We start from the raw sequence: 21,864 nt of genomic DNA, 5'->3' as shown, positions 1-21,864 counted from the left end.
GTCCTTCATTGCCTCTCTGAGAGGCAGGAATTAATACACTTGCAGAGGAGGAAATAAAGGCCCAAAGAGGGGAAGCGGTTTCTTGAGCTTAAGGACGCTGACGCTGGTATAGACAGGTCTGTGTTTGAATCTACAATCTGTCACTTACCAGCTGTAATCTTTGCATAAGTTATTTACTCCCCCAAACTTCAGTTCCTCATTTGCAAAATAGGGATTAAAAAGACCAGTCACTTGACTTGTGAGTCTTGAGCGGCATAAAGTGTGTTGACCATCGAGCACAGTGCCTGGAATATAGTATGTGCTTAAGAAATGTGGGGACTCTCTCTTCCATCATTCCATCTCTGTTATCATGACAAGTATATTTTTTCTGCAAAAAATAAGTTCTTTTTAATCACCCTGTGGGGATAGAAAGAGAAATGGGCACAAATGACCTCAAATATGGGAGGTCGCGGGAAGAGGAAAGAAACCAGGGGAAGCACAATCATTGTGTTCTTTACGCCAGAGAGAAGCAGTCCACTGAGATGAATCGATGGCCCAGTTGCCTGTTGGGGTGGACAGCCTTCGTCCTCTATTCCTGTGAGACACGTGGAGGTGAGTACACTGGAAGCTGAAAAACAGCAAAAGAATGAATGGACTAGGCGGGCCACGGTGGCTCAGCAGGCAGCGTTATTGCCTGCCATGCCAGAGGACCCGGGTTCGCTTCCCGGTGCCTGCCCACGTGAAAAAAAGAAAGAATGAATGGACCAAAGTAAAGATTCCCGGCTCAAGTTGAGACGCTCAGTAGAAATCTCAGACAGACGTGGGGGTTTAGACCTTGGACCTCTGTGATCTGATCAAGCAATGTAACCCCTCTGACCCCAGTTTCCAACTTGTGAAAGGAATGGAGCAATTTTCTCGTGGAGTTATTTTGAAGATTAAATAAAATAAAGGACACAAGCACTATTCATAATCCATGGTACATGGTGGGGGGATGTGAATATTTTAGTTAGAAATGGGGTTACATAATTCCAATGAGTTAACCCTCAGGTCCGTCCAGAACACCCCCATTTCCACTCTGAATATATCTGGGTATCTAAATTATCCATGAAAATTATCCGTCAGAAGGCTGTATGGTAAGCCTGGAAGCAGAAAAGAGACAGACCTTGATGATAAATAGTTCACTGAAGCCACGGTGAGGAACTTCCCACAATTAGAATCCATGTCTTCCTGACAAGCTCTTGGATTAAGGCTCAAGAAACACTCTCACATTTGGGTACTTTATCCTTCTTTAATCTGGATTCCACGGAACCTCTTTTTAATGATCACATTCTATATTTCAGAGATTCCTAAACTGTGGTTGCTGGGAAAGCATTAGAGTACACGAACCCTGAATTATTATTGTTTTAAAAAAATAGCTATTATTATTGCTATTAATAGTAGCAATAGCTATTGTAACAAACAAGCCCCAGAATCTCAGCAGCTTAACACAATATACTTTTATTTCTTGTCTTTGCAAAGTCTAACATGGATGATCCTGGTTCACAGACAGCCCTCCTCAGGGTCATTCAGGGATCTGAGCTCCTTCCATTGTGGAGGCTCCACCATCCCCTAGGGCTTCTGAGCTGATAGACAGGGATCAGGAGAGTCTGGATTTTCTTGCAGGAGGGACTTCAGGGACAGGGCAGGAAGTGACAAACATTACTTTTTCTTGCTTTCATTGTCTGGAGGTCTCAAGACGCTTCGCTGCAAATGAGTCCGGGAAATGCAGTCCAGCAGTGTGTTTGGGGAACACACCCCAGTCTCTACCACAAGGCATACATGCATTTTCCTAGAGAGAAGTTCTTGATTCTCAAAGGAACTGACAAGCCCCAAAAAGGTTAAGAGCCCACAGTTTATTTGTAAAGGGTACAATATTCTTGATTAGTGTCAGTTTTTCTAGTTGTAGTCTTATTTCTCTTTGAGGCCACACCTAGGTTCCTATAGTGAAACTCAAAACCCCCAAATCCTCTCTACACATATTTACAGATTGATTTATTCAACACACATATTGATTGCGTTACTCCTAAGTGCCTGGCACTGTGCTATGGACCATGAACATAGCAATCGATAAAATACAGGCTAGAGCTCACAGTGAGTGAGGGTGAGAGATAGGCAAACAGATACCTGTTTAAAATGATTTTTGGTAAGCCCATTTATAGAGATTTTCTCAGAGTGTTATAACAGAAGAATATTAACCCAGACTGAACCAAGTCTTCATGGATGAGTAGCAGAGAGTAAAGCTAGGAAGAGAGGAAAAGCATTCCTGGCAGAAGGAAGGGCATGAATGATATCTCAGAGGCAAGAGAAAATGTGGAGGAAAGTCAAGGAAATGTTAATCAAAGAGTGACGCCAAAGGGGTCAGCAAGGTCTGGCTTATGGGGGATTGCAACCTGGTTAAGAAGATTAGGCCATCTGCTGGATTACTTTGCAGATGGCTAATAGTATCCATTACATGTTGATTTTTACTAATAACTCTCAAGGACAACCTTAATTCCATGTTCAGGGAACATCTGCCCTTCCCCAGCACCACCAGCATCCATATACTCAGTGGTGTCCATCATTTGATTGATGATGATGATGAAGATGATGCTACCATTGATTGAGCAACAGCCTTGCTTCAGGTTCTCTTCTAAGCACTTTACATATCTTAACTGGCTTCATAAAAACAAAGCCAGACAGTTTTCAGAGACGCAAAGGAGACACAAAGGTTGAAGATGAGAGACTACTTAAGGATCCCTAATTGATCAACCCATTGGTGAGGCTCAAAGACAGAGGTTTGCTATTTTCACTCCCACCCAACCCACCTCCCATTCCCATATGGCCTGTGTCAGATGATATGGAGTAAGAGTCTGATCCAGACTGTTCTAGTTTGCAGGCTGCCGGAATGCAGTACACCAGAGACAGAACGGTCTTTAGAAAGGGGAATTTAATAAGTTGCTAGTTTACAGTTCTAAGGCCGAGGAAATGTCCCAATTAAAACAAGTCTATAGACGTGTCCAATCTAAGGCATCCAGGGAAAGATACCTTGGTTCAGGAAGGCTGATGAAGTTCAGGGTTTCTCTCTCAGCTGGAAGGGCACATGGCGAACACAGTCAGGGTTCCTCTCTCAGCTACAAGGGCATGTGGCAAACAGCGTCATCTGCTAGCTTTCTCTCCTGGCTTCCTGTTTCATGAAGCTCCCTGGGAGGTGTTTTCCTTCTTCATCTCCAAATGTTGCTGGCTGGTGGACTCTGCTTCTCGTGGCTATGTCATGCTCTGCTCTCTCAGAAATCTCTCGCATTCTCCAAAATGTTTCCTCTTTTATAGGATTCCCGTAAACTAATCAAGACCCACCCGAATGGGTGGAGACACACCTTTATCTAGTCAAGTCTAATACCCACTCTTGACTGAGTCACATCTCCAGGGAGATGATTTAGTTAAAGTTTCAAACATACAGTTTTGAATAGGGATTAGAAGAAGCGTCTGCCTTTACAGAATGGGATTTAGATTAAAACATGGCTTTTCTAGGGAACATACATCCTTTCAAACCAACACACAGGACAAAGGACATTGTCCAGTGGCCCCTGGGGGCCAAAATCTCCACCCCACCCCACCCCCATTGACAACCACTGTTCTATCTTCAGATGGTAAAGAGAGGGGGAGAGGAAAGAACATGCAAGATCACTTGGGGCATTTTTGTGGGCCAGGGGAGGTGGTGAATAGCATTTCCACCCACACTTTATGGGTCATAATTTAGTTACATGCCCCATCTAACCACAAAGGAAGCTGGAGCATGGATTCTAGCCATGTGCACAGAAGGAAAAGAAAGCTGGGTTTGGTGAACAGGTGGCAGCTTCTGCCTTCTTTTTTGTAACATGTGCACCCATAAAAAAAACTATCAGACTGTGCTACTCATAGCTGTTCTCCTCTTTATATCATTGAAGGAGGGAGTGGGGGGAAGAGGAAAATAGGGCAAGGATGGAAGCTGCAATCCTGAACTAGCAGATAGGAAGTCTGAGCTCTCATCCTAGATTCTGCTCAGAAACCTGTATTAACGTCCAAGTATTCCATATCTCATGTGGGCCCTTATTTCTTCTCTGTGTAATGAGGAATTTGAGTCAGAACAGCACTTCTTAAGATGCGTTTCAGAAACCTTTTATTCTCTAGATATATTGAGTAGTTAAAAATAAAAAGGACAGTTCCCTGCTCAATGTAGTCTCTACCGCCCTTGGTAATTCAATTCATATTTGCATATTAACCCTTCTAAAGAGCCTTCATTAAAGAAATGTGTTTAATACAGAATTTTCCCAACTGATTTTATCATTTCAGTCATCTCTTGAGCATCTACTATGAGTCATTCTAGATTCTGGGGATTCGTTGCAGAAGAGATAACATTTCTGTCCTTACAGAGAATAATAGACAGGTATAGGGTTGTGTTTCCTACACTTCCTTCATTCAAGGGTCACATCTCAATACGTGTGCCATCTTAATATCACTAGAACTATTATTTACTCAGCATTTTTCTTTAAATTTGCTCCCTCTTCTTCACTTAACTTCATTATAAGAATACTTTAGGTCGGTATTGTATCTGTAAAAGCAGGACTACTTGCTGTACACAAATACAGATAAAAACAAATACTATGAGAACAAAATCCTATTATTGCCCTAGTCAGGCTTTCAGCCTGAGTCCTGCCCTCTTTTTGTTAAAAGGGGGAGATTATTAAGTATTGGAGACGTGGAGAAATACTAGCATTAAATCGATGCTTTCTCTTTTGTGTGACCAGAAGGATTGAAAGTGAGTTGACAAAGCGATTTCTTTCCAGTCTGTGTTAAGCTGTTTAATGTGTGCCCTTACGTCACCCAACATGATCTAATGATCCACCAAGAATATCTTGCGTGATGCCCAGTGGTGTACATTTTCCATGCTGAGAAACAGCATGCTGGGAGAACAATATGTCTTGGGTGCCTTCATTGTTTATGAAACGCTTCCCGCAGTACTCTAGGACCAAAATTAAGCTGGACATGTTTATTTGTCACTGGGAAGTTGGATGCCAAACTTACAGGCAAAGCCTCCAGCCCCTTCAAGAACCCAGTCAAGACCTATGTTTTAGCTCGTGCTTGTAACTGATACCCTCCATGTCTTGTCCTTCTATTCTTCAGAGAGTAAAGAATCATGTGTTTTTCCCTTCACCTACAAGGGGTCTACTTACTTCTCTTGCACCAAAACCAATAGCTTCTCCCCGTGGTGCGCGACCAAAGCAGTTTATGATGGAAAATGGAAGCACTGCACAGCAGAGGGTAAGTGTCTTCACATTTGTCCCTGCCTGGAGAATTCCTAAAATGGCAGATTACAGAAGCGCATGCATGAGTGTGCATGAGAGGACCCAGTTTTTGCACACAAATGATAATGGGTCTGTGTGCACAGAAAATGCTCTGGGATACCAAACAATGAATGTTAATAACAGATAATAATGTTGGTGTTAAAAAGCTGTGCCTCAGTGTAACTCTGTGAATGTGAAAACCTTGTGTCTGATGCTCCTTTTATCTACCATATCAACAAAAGAGTAGAACATATGGAATAAAAATAAATAATAGGGGGAACAAATGTTAAAATAAATTTAGTTTGAAATGCTAGTGGTAAATGAAAGCGAGGGGTAAGGGGTATGGTATGTATAACTTTTTTTTCTCTATTATCGTTTTATTTATTTCTCTGTTGTCTTTTTATTTCTTTTTCTAAATCGATGCAAATGTTCTAAGAAATGATGAATATGCAACTATGTGATGATAATAAGAATTACTGATTATATATGTAGAATGGAATGATATCTTATTGTTTTGTTTGTTTATTGTTAATTTTTTTAATTAATAAAAAAAAAGGCTGCGCCTTCCAGATGAGGATATTGTAATATTGTAAGACTGGTCAACCAGAGGAAACCACTGTGTTCTTTTTCTCTTTCGTAATTTTCAGAAACCAAGAAAAGCACTGGAATTTGAGAGATTCTACTTACTTTTTTCAAAGTCCAAGACATTTTTGACAGTTACATGATTTCTTTGTGCACAGACACAGAAGACATTTTGTGTGTTTTAATCAATCCCCTTTTGTTGTACATCTACATTGTTCCCACTGATAGCCAGATTTTGAATAATTAGGATTTATTTTTCTCTGGTGTCACTGTTCTTGACTCTTTTAGATCCACGATGCCTTCCTGTTTTAATAAATATAATGTAATATCCGTTGTACTATTCTGACATGGCATTTATAAATAGTAATACCTACCTACACTCACGATTTGGAAATAAGCAAAACATAATTCTCCTAACTGCAATATAAAACAGGAATATAAGGAGAAAATTATAACAAAGGAATAAGCATGCATGACCATAGCTAACTCAAAACATATTTAAAATAGCCTGAGGCTTGTCCTTCTAAGTAGAACTTCTTTGACTGCAATAGCTAATAATGACTACAAAGAAATTCCTCCATGCATTGAAGGAAACATAAAAATTTGGAAGCAATGCCACCTGCATTGAAGCTATCACTCAAGTTCAGACAGTACAAATCACAATCCACTGGTTGAAATTTACTTAATAATGAATTTTTCCTTATTTTTTAAAATTCTGGTGAGGAGGACCCAAAACGCAATGGTAAAGCTATGCAAAAAGTGTATATGAGGACAAAATCAGGACCTAGAGATGTCAATTCCTACTATATCACTGTTTTGAACAAATTAAAGAATTGAACAACCTTCTTTCAGTCAACAAACTTCTTTCAGCCAAATCACCCATGGCCCAGTTTAGACAAAGTCTTGCCTTTTGAGCCTCCTTCCTCAGTTCTGTCGTATGAACTGAGTGCTGTTCTTTGGACCTGCCACTGGTAGCTTCTAACAGCTTTAAAAGTCTTACACCACAACTGTGAGTGTGTGGCATCCCGTGTGCATTTCCAAATAACGCCTTGCAGAGTGCTTTTCCTCAACCTTACTTCACAAGTGAAATAGTGAGACCGGACAATGTCCAGAGATATTAACTGAAGATATTTATATAACTAGAAATACGGCACAGTACAGCAGGCTTCTTTGCTAAATTACACATTTTCTCCATATGGATGAAATGTCACTGCTGCACAAACCAGGAAAATAGGAGCCCTATCCGGGTCTCCTTTCTCTCCCACCCAACATCTAATCCATCACCCAGCTATCAGCTCTGCCTTCAAAACAGACTGCAACCTCTTCTCACCACCTGTTCTTCTACCACCTTTCTCTAAGCCTTCAACTCTTGACTGTAGTAAGTTGCTAACTCATCTTCCCAAACTCCCTTTCCCCCGTGTTAGTTTTCTATGGCTGCAGTAAAACAGTACCACAGTCAGGTAGAAATATACTTTCTCACAGTCCTGAAGGCAGGAAGTCTGAAACCAAGGTGTAGGTAGGTACAGGCTCCCTCCGAAACCTGGAAGGGAGAATCTATCCTTGCCTCTTCCAGCCTCTTGAGTTTGCCAGAAATCCTTGGAGATCCTTGGATTGTAAATGCGCCTCTCCAGTCTCTGTCTCTATCTTCATGTTGCTTTCTCCCCCTGCATCTGCATCTCTTCTCCTCTTGCAGAGACAACAGTCAGACTGGTATGACCCCACTTTAACCTGGAAAGTTAAATATCTGCAAAGACCCTATTTCACAGTAAGTTCCCATTCCCAGGGAGCGGGGTTAGGACTTCGACATACTTTCATGAGGACACAGTTCATCTCACAGCACCTACTCCAAACTATTCTGTGCACGTTAGCCAGAATGATTGGGGAAGTCCTGATTCTTCAGAGAAATAAGTTGATGTACATGCATCGATAGATGTATAGCTATAGACACGCATGCACACATATATATTATTTATTAATTCATTCATTCACACTTACACTCACACATATTTATTTTAAAGAATGGGCTCAAGTGATTGTGGGCACTGGCAACTCCAAAATCTGTAGGGCAGTCTAGCAGTCTGGATATTCCATCAGGACTTGACATTGCAGCCTTGAGTCCAAAATCCACAGGGGAGGCTGGCAGGCTAGAAACCCAGACAGAGTATCTTCCTCTCTCAGACTGCTCAGGTGTTTTGCTAAGGCCTTCACCTGATTAGATAAGACCCACCCACACGATGGAGGGTCACTTCCCTTACTTCAAGTCAACTGATTTTAAAGCTGATCCTATCTATGAAATATCTTTACAGCAACATCTAGGCTAGAGTTTGACCAAGCAGCTGGACACCAGAGCCTGGCCAGGCTGACGCACAACCTTAGCCATCACAGTGACCTTTCTAGAACGTGAAGTCAGGTCGTGCTACACCTCTGCTCACAGCCCCCCCCCAGCCCCTGGCAAGTGGCTTGTCAATGCACTTAGAACACCCATCACCTTTGTCTGTAAGACTCTACATGAGCTTGTCCCTCTCTGTCCTCACCTTCTACCACTTGTCACTTGAAATCCAGTCAGAGTGGTTACCTTGCTGTTCTTTGATTACCCTGAACTCCTTCTTTCCTTCGGATCCTTACACTTTTGCTCCCTCTACCTGGAACTCGTTTTCCCCCAGATTTTTGCATGGCTGAGTTCTCTATATCTTGTGGGTCTCTTTTCAAATATTACCTGCTCAGGGAAGCTCTCACTGACGCTTTCCCCTATGAAATTCCCTCTATCTCTCATGGAAAATGACATCTATTCGCTATAAATATACTCTCAGGAACAACATTTGTAGTGGGATATTCATTCTGTTCACATCAGTTGTAATAAGGCACCACACACCCAGATGATAACTTTATTATATTTGACCTCACTGACGTTTTTTTCTATAATGTCAAATTTCTTTGTTTGTAGATAAAAATCTTTACTTGATCTGTTGGTCATAAACTATCATGATTCTTTGTCTCAGCTTACTCCTTACAGGTCTGTTTGTGTTTATTACAGATTCATCTTTAAAAAATTTAATTGTGATAAATATATACAATGTTAAAATTTGCCATTCTAACTATTTTTAAGTGTACAATTCAGAGGCATTAATTTACATTTACAATGTTGTGCAACCATCACCACCATCCATTTCCAAAAGCGTTCATCACCCCAGACAGAAACTATACCCCTTAAACAATAACTTCCCCAACACCTCTTCCCTTAGTCCTGGCTGACTTTGATCGACTTTCTGTATCTATGAGTTTGTTTTCGAGATATCTAATGTGACTGGAATCACACTGACACTTTGTGAAGGATGTTTAATTGGTTTTTCAACAGGTAGGAGCGCCATGGGTTGAGATTAGGAAATTCATTGGAGAAGCATTGGGGAGGATGAGAGTACACAGAGTAGCTTCCATTAAATGTTTGATGAAATAAACACATCCAGTTTCTTCCAAACCCTGTATATGGATGATTGATTGATTGATTGATTGATTAGATGATTGTCTTGTGCACGGCTAGAGAAAGCCAAGCCCGTCACTGCCTCCCTTCCATACAGATTATCCACGGTGCATCTTTCCCTTCATCTACCGAGGGAGAACCTATAACCGCTGTATCTCGGAAGGCAGCTGGCTGGGGAAGCTGTGGTGCTCAGTCACTTCTAGCTTTGATGAGAAGCAACAGTGGAAATACTGCGAAATAACTGGTGAGGTATTGGGCATCACTTAAGCGGGGGTGGCGGTGGAGAAGGGGGGACAGAAGTGATGCTCACGAGGGGATGGAGGGCACGGTGGAAGGCAGAGCAGCGAGGGGAGGTACCGGGTTCTAGGAGCTGGGCATCTTCTCACAGAATACACTGCGTCAACCACAGGACACAAGAATGCCCGAGGCCATCTCCCCCAAGTTCCCAAGGCCAGCACACAAAAAATTGGTGTCCTGAGAACCAAAACTGTGGGCTATAGACCTGATACTGGTTTTCCAGCATTTTTGTTTCTAGAACTGACAATAACCAGACTCCCCTTTGCTGGAACCCATCTGCCTTTCGATGCAGCTTAACATCTTAATTCTGCACCTACTCCTGGCTGGATGATAATGACCACATTCATTCCATCTGATCCAGGATCTTTATAGACAATATTCCACTGAATCTTTCTTCAGCAGATCTATGAGATGCTGTTTTCCCCATTCGATAAATGGTTCCAGAAAAATAAGCCACGGTCTCTGTCCTGGGTCACATCAGCGTGAGAATGTGGATTCAAGTCCACATGGCCCCAGTGCCTATTCTCTCTCACAAAGCATCGTTGCCTCCATAGAGGTTGTTTTTGTTTGCAAGCTGCTGGAATGCAATATACCAGAAATGGAATGGCTTTTAAAAAGGGAATTTATTATGTTGGAAGTCTACAGTTCTAAGGTGAAAATGTCCAAATTAAGGCATCAAGGGAAAGATACGTTAACACCAAAGAAAGGGCCAATGATGTTCTGGGTTTCCCTCTCAGCTGGAAGTGCATGTGGCGACGTCTGCCAGCTTTCTCTCCTCACTTCATACGGCTTCTTCAACAGCCTCCCCGGGGTTCAGTCCTTTCTGTCAATTCTCTCAGTTCTGGTGGCTCTCTAGCTTTTTCCAAAATGAACCCTTTTTCTTAAAGGGCTCCAGTAAGCAATCCCTCCTTGAATGAGTGGAGACTCATCTCCACGGAAATAATAAAAAAGATTCCACCCAGCAATACTGAATGAGGATTACAGGACATGGCTTTTCGGGGGTACATAATAGCTTCAACGGGCACAGAAGTAAAAAGTATGTGGGGCACCTACCCCACAACCACACTTATTCCCGCATAAAATTCTAATTATGTTCTTCCCCTAACACTCCAAACATCCCCATCTCATATAAAACTTTAATTTGTACCCTAACCCTAGCCATCCATCATTTGAGTCCTTAACCGTAAACCAACCTGACCCTTAACCGCCTCATGGCTTTGTTCTAATGCTTTAACCTAATTTTTCATCCAAGGCCAACTCTTACATCATCCTTACTCTCCACTCTAAACTCCATCATTAACCCATCCAAGACATTTTTAAACCTTAAACCAAATAGGGGGATTGGGAAAGATCTCAGAGCTCATAAAGACTGTATAGTTCTAAATCCATTTCAAATCTTGTTGTAACTTAACACAAACCTTAATTTAAACTTCTGTTTGTCCTTCACGCTACCGGAGCTCCCAGGGTCCAATATAAGGGCATAAATCACCAAACAGATGCCTGAGAAAAAGCACCGTTATGTAGAGACCATATTAAATTAAAGGTTGCTTTTAGGCTGGTTTCCCCATTGCATTTAAGTCTTTAAATCCTTTGGTCCGTTTTGTTATTTGCAAAATGAAGAAGATAAGCTTGACAGTACAGGATTTTTGTATAGATCAGAGCTCATTGCATGGTATCTTTAACATACCAGATGCCTGAGAAATGTGAGTTCTCCTCCTTCTCTATGATCTGAATCAAAAAGAGGGTTTTGAAGTAATACCCAAGTTGGAGATCTGCTTTGGCATTTACTAACTATGTGATCTTGAGCCCAATGGATAATAAAGATGACGATAGAAGATAATGAACTTTTACAAGTATTTACCATGTGCCAGGCATTGTGCTAAGTGCTTTACATGCCATACCTCATTTCTCTTTCACAACAACCCTTATAAAATAAATCTGATTATAAATCCCATTTTGGGGTGGTGCATCGGTGGCTCAGTGGCAGAGTTCTCGCCTGCGATTCCGGAGACCCGGGTTTGATTCCCGGAGACTGCCCATGCAAAAAAAAAAAAAGCATTAAATTTTCCTCATTTTTCAGGTGGGGAAAATGAGGCTCATGGTTGTTCAGTTGCTAAGTGGCAGAGCTGTGATTCGATCTCAGGAAGTCTAGATTCAGAGTTTGTTCTTTTAATCAGTAGTCATTACTGCCTCTTAATTCCAATGCTGTTCATCAGATTCTGGCTCTTCCCAAACATCATCAAATCAGTCTGCTGGTTAAGCAAAGCTGAGTTAATTGTCTACCACAGTAAGGGAGATTGCTACCTTGAGAAAGACTTAGGAGCATCTTGGAGGGGGGTGGGGGAGGAGGGCAAAATCAGGATGTTCATGAGGTTTTGGGGTCTGGTGTAAGAGTCTTTTAATGTGGGCATGTGATTAGGATTGCGTATGGCTCAGGATAGAACAGTTTAGAGTTGGTAGTCACAGCAAAACAAGAATTCTCAGCAGGCAACTAAAGAGTCTTGAAGAGCCCCCAGTCTTTTGATGCAACCTATTGAAAAATCAAACAGTCTAAAATTAATGTAAATGTTTTTTTCAGGAAGTTCCTGAAATGAACTTGTTTGTGACTTTTTTTTTTCTCTCCAAGCAAGCTTTTCCTAGATTATGTTTCTAGTCACGCTGATGAAGGCGATGGGATGGCAAAGCCATGTTATAGTGTAGATAACTGTGTGGGTGTAGATGGTTTTGGTTCTCACTTATCCATAAAATGGAAATAATAACATTATCAAGGAGTTGTTTGGAGGGTTCGGTGATATATCGCCTTTAATGAGATAAAGCCTGCACATAATTTGTGCAATAAAAGGGAAAGATAGCCCTTTTCCTCTTCTTGTCCTATAACCTTTCCTTTATCATTTTCAGAGTATGGGGGAAATTCGTTTAACAGGCCCTGCATTTTCCCCTCCATCCACAAAAATAATGTGATCTCCGAATGTGTTGAGGATGAGAAGAACAAGCTCTGGTGCCCCACCACAGAGAACATGGACAATGACGGAAAGTGGAGCTTCTGTGCTGATACCAGTAATCTGGGAGTTGGCTTGGGGTGGGCATGGGTGGGTCCCTCTATTCATTTGCTCAGCCAATGGGCCCTACTGTGTCCGAGGCACTGTGGTAGGCACTGGGAGATGGGGGAAAAAAGGCAGACAGGTCTTGCCCTCATGGATTGTATGAACAAATGGCATAAACTTCATTACATTGTGACAGGCAAAATACAGGCCTCCTTTAAGATCCAAGGGAACAGTGTCAATATGAAAAAATTTTTACCATGAAACCCATAAATTTAATACAAATGTACAGTGAGCACACGCTGAGGTGTTATTTAAATGATCAATGCAAGAATCAGAAAGATGGTAAAGCTAGTTCAAAGAGGTTACAAGAAATATATATATATACTCAATAAAGGAAAGAATGCTGAACTAAAACAAGAGTGCTAAATTAGATGTAGAATCCATTAATGTCCAGAGGGTAATAAAAACTTTGAGGTTACCTTCTCTATCAGTTAGAAATTATTGGCGTATCTATTGAAGACAAATTATTCACAACATATCAATCTTCTATTTACGTCTACCATGACAGATTCTGACCCCAGTCAAAGCAAAAAGGAAGTCAAAGTTTGAGCAGACGTCTGCAAATGCTTACCAATACCTGTTTTTGTATAGCTGCCAATGTTGAGTGGTTTTAAAATTTTTAAATAGTTGAAAAAAAATCAGAAGTGGGATAATATTTTGTGACACCTGGAAATCACATGAAATTGGAATTTCTGTGTCCATCTATAAAATCTTATTGGGAAACAGCCACATCCATTCATTTGTGATTGTCTGTGCTAGAGCAGAAGGGCAGAGTTGAGCAGCTGTGACAGAGACTATTACCTGCACAGCTGAAAACATTTACTGCCTTGTCCTTTACAGAAAATGTTTGTCAATCCCTGAACTAGAGTTTCAGGTGACTGCTGGGGCTTGTTATACCAAGCTCCAGGGCGACATTAAAGGGTCACACAGCAATCTTATTGCCCTATTTCAAGCTTTATTAACAAAGGATATCAAACCTCCATGGGGTGGGGAGGAAGATAGAGAAAGAAAAACAACGCTGGTGACATGTCGTCACTGCCCTGTTCTTGGGAAATGCTCAACAGACCCTATTTGGTGCCATTTTGTTCAGGGACGAAATTCTCCATTCACACCTCCATTTCCTTAAAAGTTACCCAAGACCCCAGCTCAGGGGCCCTGCACGCCACTGGGTTGTGGATGGAACTGTTGGGTGGAATGTTGCCACGGGGATGAGTCAGCTGGGTTGTGGGAGTGGGAAGGGTTCCCACCGGACGGTAGTTGGGTTCTGAGCGTCTCTCCCCATCCTGGCCACAGAACGTTCCTTCTCCCTCCCACTTCCAGAACCTCTCGTACTTTCACTCTGACCTCTCACGTTTCCTCTCCCCACTCCTTTCCCAAGACCAAGGCTAGAACAGCCTCTGAGAGAAGAAAATCCGGCTGTACAACGTTCCTCTGACATTTAGGAGCGGGTCAGAATTTTCTGTGAAACTTTGCTCCTGCTTCCATGTGCCCTGAAGGAGGAAATCAGCCTTTGTGGAGCTAGAAAGGAAAGTGGAGGAAAAATATGTAAAGAAATGACCAGATCAGTGCCCCCAAATACATCCCTGCCAGGTGGACTGGTGCCTGGAGGGTTAATTGGGGTTAACTGGAGGAAGAGATGGGGGTGTGGGCTGACATGATACACTAAGCAGCTTGTGGTTATGGGGCATTGCAGTGGGTCTGTGTGACTGGCACGTGGGTGTGAAAATAGGAAAAGTAATGAGAAATCTAGCTGGAGAGGGCTACACAAACTAAGGCAAGAAGGACTTCGAACACACAGACTGAATAACCCAGATTTTTACCCTATGGGCAAAGGGAAATCAAAGATTTTGAGCAGAGGAGAAACCACCATATATGCATTTATGGTGAACACTGTTTGCGAAGAGGCAGAGGCAGGGAGACCAGTGAGGAGAGAAGCTGGCATATTACAACAGGACGAATGCAATGAAAGACATATTGGGGCAATACAACAGCTCATAAAATGAGGAATTTAACCTAGCCTGAAGGATTTGTAGAAATAAACAAAGACTATCCAGAAGAGAACAAGCAAAAACTATTTATTCAGAGCTTTGCAAGCGAGGGAGTTGGCTACCGTCACTTGTAGAGACTTAAAGGCAGGTAGAGGAGTGGGAGAGCTTAATGGTGGAAAAAAAGGGAAGACTTAAGGTGTGCTTTGATCAGAGGCTGTTGGCATGGGGAAATTGGAGACAGGCTAACTAGAAACAGGTTATCCTGTGTGATTGGTTAGGGGAGCATATTTGACATTCTGTGCTTGATCCTAAGTTGGAAGTAGGGGGCAAAATTAGAGAAACTGTGAGTTATTGATCAAATCTTGTCCATTTTGGGCTGTAACAGGGATTGTGGTTTGGATTCCTGTGTTGATTGCTGCAGGCTATGGGTCAGAGTTCAGTTTTAATTTGTGGTCTAGACATTGTCCATTTGTATGTTCAGTCTCTCAGATTAGAGGACTCCTGATTGAAAAACTAAGATTTAATCTAATTTAACAGTTGCATTTGATGGGAGGTCTAGACTATAAATGGTGTTACGAAGCAAGACCAGCGAGAACAGGAGGGGTCCAGGCAGAGGGAGCTGTACAGGTAAGTGCTCAGAGGTGAGAAGGAAGCAGAAGATGGCCAGGGAGGCAGGGGAAGGCTATGAGGTACAGTTCAGAGAGGGATGTAAGATCAGGCAGGCAATTTCAGGCCATGTTAAGGATTTTATTTTTCTCCTAAGAACACTGGGAAGCCAGAGAGTGTTTTAATCTGACATGACCCATATATTAGTCAGGGCTCTCTAGGGAAATAGAAATGACAGGTGATATCTGTAAATATTGTGAGATTTTATAAAATTGTCTCACGTAACTACGGAGATGCATAAGGCCAAATTCCACAGGGCAGGCTGCAAGCTGGGAACTCTGATAAAGCTTTTCAATGAATTTCCCAGGAGAAACTGGCTGGCTGAAGGAGAGATGAAAATTCTCTCTTCTGACTGCTGAAATCATCATTTCCTTTAAAGCCTTCAACTGATTGGATGAAATGTCTTTGCTGAAGGCAATCTCTTCAGTTGATTGTAGATGTAATCAGTTATACATGCAATCAACTGTACATGCAATCAACTTTATGATGATTTAAGTCCATGAAATGTCCTCACAGTAATATCTGGGCATCATTACAGTCCAGTTGCCACATGAACCTCACCATGACAACCAGATTTGCATTTAAAAGGTCACCTTGCACTATGAAAGCTGAAATGGATGGAGAACAAAATGGATGCAGGAAGATTTGTTGGGGCTATTGCGGTAATTCAGTCAAGAAATGGTGATGAATCAGAATGACAGAGAGATGAGCGTAGTGGATGTGAGATATATTTCATAGGTCAAATCGACAGAACTTGGTGAGAATGAGATCTGGGGAAGGGAATGGAGAGGGAAGAAGTAAAGATGCCCTTCAGGTTTATGATATGCACAGTTGGGTGGACAGTGGTGCATTTGGTGACACCACGAGATGGAACCCTGGAGAAGACAGAGGTAAAGTCAGGGTTGAGTAGGTATCCATTGTAAGGGGAAAGTCAGTAGGTCTCTTACATGATATTGATTGAGTACGTACTAAGAGGCAGATGTCAGCAAAAGGGAGCTTTCTAAAATTCTCTAAGATCTAGAAAGGATGGTTAGACTATGCTTGAGATTAAATCTTGAGTTAGAAATGAAAATAGACCATAACACTCAACATGCATGCAATAAACACATATGCATGTGTATCACGCTACATACACATCTGTCCTTTTACCTATCGATATCCTATCATACTGAAGAAGAGCTACTATAAATACACCCCATATAGGGTAATAGAATGTGGATAGTAGGGCACTGATACAATATGAAATCCCTTTTGTAAAAATGAATGTATAGGTGTGCATACACACACAAACATTATTGACATGCCTGTAAGGTACACAGAGAGGTAGTTACAGCAGGAAGAAGTTACAGCAAAATATTCCAACAATGCTTAATTGTGATAATTTTTATTTTCCTCTTTATAGTTTCCCACGTTTTCTGTTCTATACAGTGAACATGGATTGTCTGATCAGAACATAAGGCTATAACAAATCTTCTGAAATGAGGTTGGCTACAAGGTTAAAATTACACCTGTATTGAGACTGTGATTTAAGAGTTGGAAGTTTATTAACCTTGGCTGGATACATGATAGATTAAGGATGTGGGTGTGCTTATGATGGACAATGGACATAAATGACCAAGGTCATGATTGTGCATAAATACGTAAATTTTTGGAACTGGAAGGCAGTACAGAGTAGACATTAAGATTACAGGTTCAAATCCTGCCTCTGCTATTGACTGGCTGTGCGGCCTTGAGAAAGTTACCTAACCTCTCTGAGACCCTATTTCCCCATGTCTAAAACAAAGAAACAATAATAGCTTCCTCATGAGAGTTAAAGTAGTTAATAAGGAAAATGCTTAGAAGAGTGCCTGGTGTTTGTAAGCATTTGATGGATGTCGGCTATTATTAATTGGGGGAAGGGATAGATAATTTACGAATTTCCCTTCCAGCTGAGTAGAGGGTGGAAAATGTGTCACAGTGTGGAGCTCTGGGATTAAGCAGGGTGTAGATCAAATAGGGGAACCAAAAGCAGCCTCCTATAGTAAAGGATACTCAGAATTAATTCAATAGTTTGAAAAAAGCATGAAAGATCAGCTGCAGCCAGATCACAGAGTGCCTTCTATGTACTGAGGAACTTGGCCTTTACTTGAGGGGCAAGGGGAGTCACACAGGGGGGTTTACGCAAAGGGGAGACATGAGTACCTCAAGTTTTAGAAAAAATCAACTGAGGCCAATGAGATGGATTTGGGGGTGGGTTTAGAGGAAGAGGGGAGTCAGGGGAACCAACTGACTAATAATTTTGAGGAAATTACTAATTTGGGGGGAAATTATTACTAATAAAAATGAGTATGTAACACATGTTGAGTGATTTCTATGAGCCAGACATTGATTTAAAAAAAAAATCATCACAACAAAACTACAAGGTAGTTGCTGTTAATTTTTCCATTTTATAGATGAGAAAATGAGACTCAGAGAGGTTAAATAACTTGTTAAAAGTCACACAGCAAGTATATGTTAAGGTCAGGCCTCTAATTCAGTTCTCTATGACTCCAAATTCCAGGTGTTTGACCAGTATACCACACAGGTTGATTTGCTACCTGTTCCAGTCCATGGCTAGTGCATGCAGTGCCTGTGTGAACTTGACCCTGCCCTTCCCCACCCACAGAAGAATTGCAAAAAAGCACAGGGCTCAGAAGGCTTGACAGTAGAGCGATGAGTTTCAAGCTCCATTTCTTCCCCTGAGCAGTGCCCAAACAGCACAGCCAAATGCAACATTGACCCAATTTTGGATCTAGGGTCAACTCTGAGGTCTAAGTCACTAAACCATAAAGGACCCGAGAGTAATCTTTGTCTTATCCCCTTTTCCCTAGGAATTTCTGCACCGGTTTCTGGCTATCCCTGCCACTTTCCCTTCAGCTATAAAAACAAGAATTATTTTAACTGCACTACCAAAGGATCAAAGAATAACCTTTCATGGTGTGCCACCTCTTACAACTATGACCGAGACCACACCTGGGTGTACTGCTAATGAGAAGGTGAGAGCAGGGATGACACTTGGGTTCATTGCTGATGGAAGGTGAGATCAGGTACTACACCTGGGTGCATGGCTGATGGAAGGTGAGATCAGGTACCACACCTGGGTGTACTGCTGATGGAAGGTGAGATCAGGTACCACACCTGGGTGCACTGCTGATGGAAGGTGAGATCAGGTACCACACCTGGGTGCACTGCTGATGGAAGGGGAGATACATTCCTTCCAGCATGTCTCCCAGAAAGATGGGCTCCATTTCCCAGAAATAAGATGTGTGTGTGTGTGTGTGTGTGTGTGTGTGTGTGTGTGTGTGTGTATGTGTGTGTTGGCTGGGGGTGGGGGGTGGGAATTGGGACAACTCAGACGGCTGGAAGAAACTGGGACTTCTCTGTCAAGTAGGAGAGCAGAATGTGGTGGGGGCTGGGGGGTGCATTGGTGAGCCCTTCCAGACACGGAAAGGTATCATTCTAAATCCCATGTCTGGGAGGCTGTTAATGTGAAAGATAAAGCAAATGGAATTTCTCAAACTAAAGTGTGATATGAAAGGAGATGAACGAGACCTCTCTCTACACCAGAAGCCACGGCACTGTGTAACTGATCCATTCCCCCCATCATTGAGTAGCCAATTAAGAAATAAGTTTGGGCTCCTACCATTTCTTTGTCATTTAAGCCCCTCTCCTACCTAAGCCCATACATCATTCACCAGCTCCTCAGTACTAACTGCAGCCCTTCTTTTCTTCCAGTGTTTTCCCTCTTACTCCCCACTTGGGCAAACTTCAGTAGTCTACATCCTATAGAAATTCTCTCTAGACCTGCTGCATGGCTCAAGTATAACCATTCTGTATATTCTGGAGTTTAAAAGTAAAGAGAAGCCCTCTCATCCAAGTCTGGACAAAGCTCCACTGCCTCTCCTTCCAGGAAAGAAAACTCTTTTAGTTCTGTCAATATTTTTACCTAATGGATGACATCAAATTAATGACTCTTCCTGAACTTGGCCTTGAAAATATCTTCCCTACATGGAAAAGAGGCAAAGGAGTGGGGTTGGGACTCTGGGTGTCAGTCAAGCAGGGTGGATATTAAAACACTTACAGTGGAAGTACTCAGCCCCTGACTTCCATCCATCAAAGCAGAGCCATCTTCTTTCAGGTCCCTCTTTCACCTTACCTATTTCAGTAAAGGGGAGATTGAGAGGCTCACCATTCACTGCCTGACATCCTCCTAAGAGACGGGTTGCAGGAAAGGGTGCCTAACTGCTCTTTGATAAGATGCTTTATCTTACTTTTAGCTGAGTCTGAAAATGAGTACAAGTTACTTTTTTTTTTTTCGCATGGGCAGGCACCAGGAATCGAACCTCGGTCTTCGGCATGGCAGGCAAGAACTCTCCCTGCTGAGACACCATCGCCCGCCCACAAGTTACTTTTTTATTCACACTACACTTATAGCTAATGCATCCCTATTACCTGGCCCATGACCTTTGATTCTATTTTCAAGGAGAGGAAAAACATCTTCAAAGGAAGACTGCTATATTGAGGCTTGACCTGCTTCATCTTTTTCATTGCATATTCCAAGCTTAGATCATCATCTTTGGAAATAACCCTTCCGCCATCTTGCTTCATGACTTGGTCCTTTGCAAAGAATGGAGGGAAAGTGTGGTATAATCAACATTAAAGGAATCCAAAACTAACTCTGGGGGCTGCCTTTTCTGCTTCCTGGACTGAGAGATAGAGTGAGGGATCCAAATTGTGGGGAAGCAAAAGTTGGTGGCAGGATTGGTGCATATCTGGTAGGGAAACTGCATTCCTATGCCCTGGGACTCTTGGAGGTAATTCTAGCCTATTTCTTTCTGGGAAATCACAGATTTGGGTGGAACATTTGTATATGTTTATTAAATAATTAATAAATAAATTGGTAAATAAGTGGAGGGTAGGTAATTCATGCCAGGACAACTTAACTATTCTATGTCCATGCCTGTGGCAGACATCAATAATCAATGACAGAATCTGTTCTCCTCTGAGCCCAGTTCCAAGCTCATGTTCTTTTTTTTTTAATCTAAATAAAACACTCTGAGCACCACTACCACCATCACTCACCACACCTAGATATCAGGAATAGATTTAAGCGTTCAGTCCCATTCTGTACCATTCTGATGGTCAAATTTAAATGATACTGTTGTATAGATATGTAAAAAACCTAGAGATGTAATGGAGGACCTGTTTCACCTTGACTCAGGGACAACCAGGTAATAAATCCTTGCTTGACAACCTACAGAAACACCGTCATAAGTGTAATTCTCTGGTTCCCAGATCCTCTATCCTGCTTCCCTTGTTGAAAGCCTTTCCCTCCTCTCACCCTCCCACTGGCCCCCTCACCCATTACACGCAAGTCCTGCTCTGCTCCTTGAACACCTAAGCTCAATCCAGCTGCTGTCTGTGCCTTTGCTTGTGATTGTCTTTCATCTTGGAATTCTCTTCCCCCTCGACGTCCTGCACCTCACCTCCTCACTTCATTCCCTCTTTGTGCCACTAAGATTCTTCTCTGAGAAAAGACGTGTTGCCCAGCTCTGGGGCAGGCAGCCTTCATCTGTCAGCCCCATCAGAGATGGCCTCAGCTGCTGGGTGGGCTCCCTCACCCAAAGCCATGCCCTTCCCAGGGAAGCCCACAATCCAAGGACTGACCAAGGTCACATCGAAAGGCCCGGCCACTTAAGCCCTCAGGAGACAACTCGGAAGGGCTCTATGTCGAGGGGCCTGGGGGCCCGGGATAAGGTTGCTGGTTCTGCGCTGCAGCTTTGTCCCTCTGCCCAGTCCTGATTCCCTGCACTCCTTCCAACAGGCATCAATCCCAAAGACACCCCCAATATCTACAAACTCAGAAAGAAGAGGAACCCTGGGGAATCCAATCCGACATACCCCGTCTTTAGGAGATGCCCTTTCGGATCATTTGATCTCATTAAGCCACCCTTGCCCCTTCCCCAAATTCTTTGTGTATCTAATCACCCCACTTCATTTTCCTCAAAGTATTTACCCATAGCTGAGCTTCTCTTAAGTGATTGTGTTTTATTCTCTCTTCAAACTGGAGTGTAAGCTCCAAGAAGCCAAATACTTTATCTCTGGGCTGACTCCAGAGCATGGAATAATCTCAGGCTTACAGCACAGATCTGCACTGTCCACTACGGTAGCCACTGGCCACACAGCGTGATTTGAATTTAATTTAATGAATTAATAAAATTAACAAAGAACTAATATATTTATTAATGAATAACATTTTATTAATTTAATAAAAAGAAAGCAAAATGAAGTTCAGTTTCTCAGCCTTATTCAAGGTATTGCAAGGCTCAGTGGCCAGTGTGGCTAGCGGCTGTCAGGGCGGATGGCAGAGCTGGAGAAAGACTCCACGATGCAGACTTTTCCTGCACTGCCTA

General features: G+C 42.3%; 1 protein-coding gene across 1 annotated transcript; it reads left to right on the top strand.

Annotated features, from left to right (window-relative positions):
* The first annotated feature begins 506 nt into the window (after window positions 1-506).
* ELSPBP1 (epididymal sperm binding protein 1) lies at window positions 507-20,107 on the top strand. The gene is made up of 6 exons (XM_077133577.1): window positions 507-591; window positions 5,158-5,295; window positions 9,476-9,622; window positions 12,574-12,732; window positions 18,283-18,447; window positions 19,779-20,107. The coding sequence occupies exons 1-5, from the start codon at window positions 522-524 to the stop codon at window positions 18,438-18,440; spliced, it is 672 nt and encodes a 223-aa protein (XP_076989692.1). The 5' UTR covers window positions 507-521; the 3' UTR covers window positions 18,441-18,447; window positions 19,779-20,107.
* The last annotated feature ends 1,757 nt before the right edge of the window (window positions 20,108-21,864 follow it).

Source organism: Tamandua tetradactyla, chromosome 16 (genome assembly GCF_023851605.1).
Source record: "Tamandua tetradactyla isolate mTamTet1 chromosome 16, mTamTet1.pri, whole genome shotgun sequence".
Taxonomy (NCBI): domain Eukaryota; kingdom Metazoa; phylum Chordata; class Mammalia; order Pilosa; family Myrmecophagidae; genus Tamandua; species Tamandua tetradactyla.
The sequence above is the reverse complement of the archived record's forward strand: the minus strand, read 5'-3'. Positions and strand labels throughout refer to the sequence as shown.